Below are 7,570 nucleotides of genomic sequence, written 5' to 3'. Positions count from 1 at the left end.
TATCAGGTTGAGTTCGCATGTGTTCAGAGTGATTTGATAGCTATCTAGCTGAATTCCTGGGACCCAACAAAACTAAGGTCTCCTACTCCTGCACCATCTTGGACTATCTCCTGCTTTGCGATTTTAATGCATGCTCCACTAGCTCACAGAGGCTAGCTGTGATCTGGCTTTCGGATGTCAGACAGCATGAACCCAGCCAATGTAGATGTGACTGCACAGTCTCATCTCAATCTCAGCCAGTCAGTCCGCAGCCCAGGCACACGGGCCTTACCTCGCACTCCCCCACTGACATCCCCGTAGCTGTTGTACTGAGCAAAGTCTGTAGAAACAGGCTGAAATGAGAAAGAACACATCATTAGACAATCTATTCCAGAGTGATGGTTTTGGAGACATGTGAAAAGGAAGAAAGGATTTACAAAATCCTCAGAATTTCTTCCCAAGCTGAATTCCTGGACCTTCATTATTTGTCTTCTACTATTGTGAAACCTCTTTGTCTTTTGCAGTGCACCCAATGACAGCAGGTGCTGGGTAAGCAAGTTATCTTTTGCCAATAAATAAAAATACATTTTTCCATGCAGCTAGCCATGCAATTGCATTTGTTCTACGGTTTTTGGGGAGGGTGATAGCCATAAATGTTCCCGATCTTTTTACAGCAGAGATGAGGGCTCAAGTCATTACTTGTAGCTTGAGTGTGGAAATGTTTGCCACACAATTAATTAATGTAGCCTTCCCACAAGCTGATACAGGCTATTCTTTCATCTAAAGTCAATTTCTCTTTCTCTCAATAGAAATATTTTATTTTGCCTGTAACTCAAAGTGACTCGCCAGATCAGGGGAATTACAATTTTCATTATATTCTAATACTGAGATCATATTATCAGACATATTCAGACAGTATATTAGCACTTCAACCAGGACTGAAGAGGGAATCAACTCAGGAACAATTAATTGAGAAATCTTACCCGATGAAGCCCATTTTTTCCATAGCCTGGGAGAGATGAGGTTTTAGATGATAGAACATGTGAAGCTGAATGAGAAAAGGTAAAAAAAGGAAATCAGAAGTCCAATTCTTAATAGCTTTTTTTTTTTTTAAAGTAAACTCTACCCCCAACATGGGGCCCAAACTCATGACCCCAAGATCAAGAGTCGCATGCTCTACCAACTGAGCCAGCCAGGTGCCCCCAGAAGCCCAATTCTCTAATGAAACTGGCAATGCATCTCCACCTTACTGAATAGAAGATACATAGAAAAATAGAAAAAAAAATAACCCAAAAAATATTGGGCTCGAATGTTCATGAAAGGCCACCACATTTGGGTGATGCAGTGAGTGAGTGGAGAAGGGAGAGGTGCTTGGCACTTCTTTACCTCCAAATCCTCAATACAACCCTAACAGCACTATTATATTATTTCCATTTTACAGGAGAAGGAGTAGGGGCTAACAGAAGTTAAGTATCTTGTCCAAGGTCACTCACCTTAGAAATAGCTAAGCAATGATTGGAAGCCAGGGCCATGTGGATGCATAAGCTCATGCTCCAATTGGTATAGTGGCAATAACTGACCTGAAAGCCAACCATGTATGTTGTCATGCTCTCCTGGCTCACCACAGTAGAGTTCCTGAGAGGCATGGGATAGGACATCCCATTAATCAACAGCATGACATCACATAAACTGTGGAGCTTTGGAGGAAGCAGACCTGGGCTTGGATTCTGGCTCCATAGCTTAACACCTTGGCCTGGTATTTCATCTTTGTAAGTCTTTGTTTCTTGACTCATGTAGATACTGTACTATATATTCTTAGAGACCAGAACTACAGGATCAGAAGGAACTCTAAAGATTAGTAAACCACCAATCCGAGATCGATGCCAGTGAGGCATCAAGGAGAGGTCGCAGGGCATTCCAGTTCAGCATGTGGGCTCTATGGTTATAATGCTTCAACTCCTGAATCCTAGTTTTGCTAGTTATTAATAATGTGACATTGGGTAAGTTACTTAAACTTCCTATACCTGTCTCCTGATCTACAAAATGGGAATAATAATATCACCTACTTCACTGGCATGTTGTGGAAATAAATGGAACAATGTCTAGCAAAAGTGCTTGCATGTAGTAAACACTAAAATCATCCAAGGACTCCCCCATCTCCAACATGAAGAAAATATACATTTAAGGAAGAACTATGGCATCTTCATAAGCTAAGTTGACAGGCAGTATGTTTCTCATACTTCTGCTCATGTAGAACACTCTGTAGGTTCCACCAGAAATGGCCCCGCCTCTCCTGGAACAGTCCAGACGGGCTCCCAGCAGGCCAGTGGCTGGCTCTCGGCTGGGAGAATGTGGTGGGTCTGCTGCTCACCTGAGTTGATGGGAGAATCATAGCGACTGGCTGTCAGGGACGACCTCTCCCGGCTCTCCTTCTCCATCTCCTCTTTCAATATCAACTGCCCCAGGCCTGAGTTGAGCTATCACAAAGAGAAGAAAGATGAGAGTGAAGCCCACAATTATCATCAGAATGGCAGTTTCTGTTTTAGAAGGTCCTGCAAAAAGTTCCTGACCGTGGAGTGGCTTGAACGCATTTGGTGCCAGAGCCTGGTGGTTCCTCAAGGGATAGGCCAGGTTTTGGATCTTGAACCCCTCTCAGCCAAGCATGGGCCAAGCTCCATGTCAGAAAAATGTTCTCCCTCCTTTGCCCTCCCGGGACGTGCCGGCAGGTGACCACAGGAGGCATGTGTGACTGTGTGGAGATTTTTGATGTGCAAAGGGGAGTTTGGGGATAGTATCCTTTAAAAAGAAATTAGATTGATTTGTTTAAAAACAAGAAGAACACATGCTCATTGCACAGATTTTAGAAAATCTAGAAGGAAAGAAGACTAACCCGTAATCCACCCCTCAGAGATAACCACCATTTACATTTTGATTTATATCCATCCAGCATTTTTCTCTGCACATATCATACAAAAGTGGGATCATGCTATAAATGCAACTTTGTATCCTCTCCCTCCATATAACTAGTATCATGTGCATTTCCCATATGATTAAGTAGCTTTGGAAAATGTCATGTGAAGGGACTCATCAGTCCCTTATTGGTGGGAGAGTATATAATGTCCTGGCTCCCTCTACCCCAGGCTATAATGGACTATCCTTCTTTTGGTCTGGGATGCTGTGACGGGGGTGGGGTGGGGTGGGTATAATGAGGACGTCTTGGTGGGAGTCCATTTGATCCCCTCCATCCTAGCTCAGATAGACACACAAGGTCCTACAAGTCCTGAGGAAAGCCTTGGAGAAATAATCCCAAGGGAATTCCTTCAGCAGACCCTGCACGAGGGAAGGCAGGTGTCGCACCACGTGGGTGAAGAGCTTGGCTCCACCTGGCCCTTTTGAACATGCGCTGCACACATATACCCCACGCGGTCTGGCTCTCCTCGCAGAAGCTCGAACATTCCATATCCCTCTGACCTCCAGCTTCCAGGCCATATCTTCTGGAACCCACTAAGTACTCAGTACCCTGCTTTCGGGTCACTAGAGGCCTGTCTTCTCTCACCTACTGGATTTCCAGCCCTTCGAGGGCTGGGATGGCCTCTCATTCACTTGGTGGCTTGCCCATGGTATCCATCCAAAAAATCCAGATCTAGGGAACTGAACTGAAGACTGCAGCAAAGTAGTTTAAGGACAAACCTTCATTAATTGCTCTTCTTGCAGCTGCCGGCGCCTCAGAAGCTCCTCCTCATCTTCCTCTCTGCCGCTAGATCTGCGTCTCATGTCGGCTCCTAATTCCACAGCAAAGACAACTTCTCACGTTAGCCCCATGGCAAGGGGATCTTACAGGACTAGTCCACCTGTGCTCAACTTGGTTGGCTGGCAAAATCAGCAGTGGTCTTCAACATTCGTGAACACCGCGAGGCAAAAAGAGCCTACCACCAATTCAGCCCTACTGGTGGGTTTCGGGTTTCAGGCCAGTTCAATGTGGGATCCAGTAAGTCATGAATTTTGGCCTCCTAACAACTGACCTGCTCAATTAGGACTCCGTGAGCTGTTATGATTGGGTCTAAGTCATCCCACGGGCCACTGGCCAGAGCCCTCTGTATTATCGGGGAGGGGCGTCTAGAGTTATTCTTTGGATGTCCCTGAGGTCAGCTTTCAAACAGGGAGGAACCCAAATTCATGTACATGACCAATGAACAGGTAAGACAGTCACTCCCTTGTGACACGTTTTGCAATCTTCTAGTTTTCTCTTTTTCTGAATATTTAGACTTGTCCTCATAACAGTCACCCTATCTTCTGCCCTTAATTGGTTAAGAAGCATGCTTTTATTTTTATTTTAAGAGACGAGTCTCTAATGTTTCTTTCCCTCAGTCCTTTGAAAAAATGGTCACAAAAGAGTTTTATACTGATGGGTCAATGAATAGTGTTAAGACCCTTAAAAAGTGAGTTGTTTTAGTCCAATCTAGCAGATCGTTTATAGTTTTTAAGCTTCTGGGAAAAGGGGAGTCAGGGAGTGAAAGGGAGGAATCTGTCCGAATGGTTGTAAAATTAAGATAATTATTGTTTTCCTAAATTGCTTGGATTAATCTGGCTGTGGGAGGAAACAGGAAAGCTTGCTAATCTAATCAAAATAAACTTGAACTAATGGTCTCAGTTTTTATCATTTTGATTAATGGGCCAGAATTTTTCTTCATTTTGGAACCCCAAAAGCTTTAAACCATTTAGTGATGATGATTTTAACAACAAAGTATTAATTCTACCTTTCCCCTAAATTTAGCTGTTTATGCCCCCTTGAAGCAGCAAGACTGAACTAGGAACCCCAAAGGCTCCAGGAACTGCCTGTGGGGCATAGTATGGCCGAGAAAAGCTGATGATTGATTCTTGGTTCCTAAAATCATAAATGTCACTGTGAATGCTCTCTCTTTAATCTCCACTAATAAAAACTAAAAGACACAAGTTTACAAGAATCAGATAAATCTTAAGGCAACACAATAGAGTACTTGCAAATCATAAACCCAGGGAAGTAGATTTTCCTTCCTTCAAGTATTTGGATAAACATAGATTGCTTTAAAATCCACTTACATTGTTTGTAAAAGTTATTCCAGAAAATAACTTGAGAAAAAGCATGATGAAGAAAATGTGGAAATTTGGAAAATTGAAGGCCATTTTTAAAAGGTTGTCAACAGAAATGTGATGAGATAGTTATATCTTTGTAAAGCTGACTCACTCAATTTTCAGTATTAGCTTCTGAATTTGCTAATATGACTTTTTAGGCCAAATGATTTCACAACTGACAAAACAGTAAAAACACAGACACAGTCCTAAAGCAAAGATCTGTGGTTCAAAGCAAAGAATGAAACAGCTCAAATGTGACATTTTAGCACAGACTTCATGGAAATGATAGATGGAAAATCAAATAGCTTTACACGAGTAGTATTTCAGAGCATCTGTGACTCTGTGTCAGCCCTTCTTAGTGATGGAGAACGTGATCTCGCAAGAAAGGTGCAAGGGCTTCTATGTTAAGACTGGTTGTTAAGAGAATTGTCATTACAACCCCGAAGTAGTCTAAAACAAGTTTAACTGAAAGAAGTCACGCCTCTGTGGACACTCAGTAAATCCGCCCACCAGACTCTAATTAGACAGAACAATGTTCTTGGCAGGAGGCTCTGGTTCAACTGCTTCAAGAGTTACTGATTTTGCAGTAATAACTCTTGAGAGTCCATGCTAACCATCCGTTTTAGACCAGTTCTGTCTGCCTCTTAGTGGGTTGGTTAGAGCAAGGCTCTGGTGATTGGGTTTTTGTAATTTTGAAGCATTTTGCACACATGTGTCTACTACCTCAGTGCTTTTCTCTGCCTCTCGTCATATTTTCTTAGAAGTCTTTACAATAGGACACATTTTCTTGCATATTTGGAAAGCATTTCATTTTGCAATCTCCTACCAGTTTGTCCATGGGGCTTAGCTGTAGTAGTTGCATACCTACGGCAGCAAGTGAGGGGGGACCGGGCCAGTGGTCCGTCTCAATCTTTGGTATCTCGCTGGGGTCTGGAGCCTGGGCTGCTGGGAACTTGGAAAACTTGATGATATCTTCTGAAGACTTGCTCTGGGCTGCCAAGGCAGCTGCATCTAGGTGGGAATCAGGGGGAGCTTAGCTATCCGTCTGCAAGGCCATGGTGGTACAACCCACTTACACAGTTTTCTTGTTTTTTGGCAAAAATTTCAACTCCAGAAAGCTGTTTATGACCAGTATCAATTGCCCAGCCACTCAGTGGTGCCTAGTGACAACTCCTTTTCTTTATGTTCTGCAGGAAGCAAAACTTCATTCGATATCTGAAATGCCTTGTTCCAGAGCTGGGCTGTCCAATACTAGCTCTCACAACACATGGCTACTTAAATTTCAATTAATTAAATTAAACGAAACCAACAAATGAGTAAAATTAAACTTCCATCCCTCGGTTGCACTAGCTACATTTTAAGTGCTCAGTAGCCACCTGTGATTTATGGCTACCATACTGGAAGCACCAAGGTAGACCATTTCCATCATCACAGAAAGTTCCATCAGATAACACTCTTCAAGAGTAATTAGAAATTTGAATTAGCAATTTGAAATTAAAGAACTAAGTTAAAAACATGACATTGTCATTTGACTGTAGTTGTTAGTCAGGAGAGGGCTGGCTTTGTCTCTTTGTGTATTTGTGTTTGTTCATTTTAGCCATCATCTGTCCAGTTCATTCTAATCCTTACATATTATATATGTGTCTTGAGTCCTAGGAGATATGGCAATGGGAAAATCCGCGCTCAGCTTGTAGGAATTCAACATGGCGCCTTATATATGCAAAACACTCCTTGTTTTCCTCAAGGGTCTGCACATACAAGTGAGTCATCCAACTTTAAAAACAACAAAAGCCAGACTAGCAAGGACCTTAGTTCACAGGGCTCTTGATGGCTCTGCTTAGAGGAGTCCCTGACTTAGAGTTCCGAATCTAATCACAGAGCTGGAACAAAACAAACCAGGTTTAATGGTCAGACCCTGATTCTGGCTAATTTGGCAGACTGGCCTGGGATGTAACTAAACATTTCAAAATAGAGTTAGAACGCTTTAAATAAAACTCTCCCCGCTTCCTGGGCTCACATATTTTAAAATCTGGAAATAATTTTTTTGAAATCTCAGCTCGAATTCCCCATTCTTGTAGTAACCTTCTGGGTCTCGGTTTCCTGAAGCGACTTGACCAAGGTCACCCTATAGACTCATAAGGGGTGAAGTCTTGGCCAAGCATGTAGTAGTGTTTCTCTGACTCTTTAACCTCATGAGAAAAAAATTAAACATTCAGCCTGGAAAACACTCCAAAGGACATCTTCTTCTTAAAGAAGGACAACATGGGTTAGCATATGAAAGACGGAGACGTTCTGCATTACAAAAAAAAGAAAAAAGTGTGACTTTATTTAAATCTAGCATTTTCCAAATGCTTCGGGGCCCAGACACCCGTTTTTGGCATGCCATCTTGTTCTATCCCATGGAACTGCTCTTTTGCACAATGTCCTTTGGGAAGGCACTCTGACTGAGATACTCTTAATGATGACAAAGAAAGAGTCA

The 7,570-nt window shown here is 42.6% G+C and overlaps 1 protein-coding gene across 9 annotated transcripts in view; it reads right to left on the bottom strand.

The window, feature by feature from the left end:
* ABLIM1 (actin binding LIM protein 1) overlaps nucleotides 1-7,570 on the bottom strand; it is a 284,673-nt gene that overhangs the window by 12,401 nt on the left and 264,702 nt on the right. For 5 of the 9 annotated variants that reach the window (XM_081823453.1, XM_081823450.1, XM_081823448.1 and 2 more), the window contains exons 16-20: nucleotides 5,956-6,102; nucleotides 3,670-3,761; nucleotides 2,351-2,456; nucleotides 963-1,027; nucleotides 272-332 (exon numbers count right to left, since the gene is read on the bottom strand). In XM_081823453.1, coding sequence (XP_081679579.1) covers nucleotides 272-332; nucleotides 963-1,027; nucleotides 2,351-2,456; nucleotides 3,670-3,761; nucleotides 5,956-6,102 — 471 coding nt within the window. Of the gene's footprint in view, nucleotides 1-271; nucleotides 333-962; nucleotides 1,028-1,250; nucleotides 1,615-2,350; nucleotides 2,457-3,669; nucleotides 3,762-5,955; nucleotides 6,103-7,570 lie in introns of those variants that run through there. The other 4 variants (XM_081823449.1, XM_081823455.1, XM_081823456.1 and 1 more) reach the window with 3 other exon arrangements.

The sequence above is a fragment of the Leptonychotes weddellii genome, chromosome 6 (assembly GCF_054177405.1).
Source record: "Leptonychotes weddellii isolate Sample4059 chromosome 6, ASM5417740v2, whole genome shotgun sequence".
Taxonomy (NCBI): domain Eukaryota; kingdom Metazoa; phylum Chordata; class Mammalia; order Carnivora; family Phocidae; genus Leptonychotes; species Leptonychotes weddellii.
Note: the sequence above shows the minus strand (reverse complement) of the source record. Positions and strands in the feature narration are given on the sequence as shown.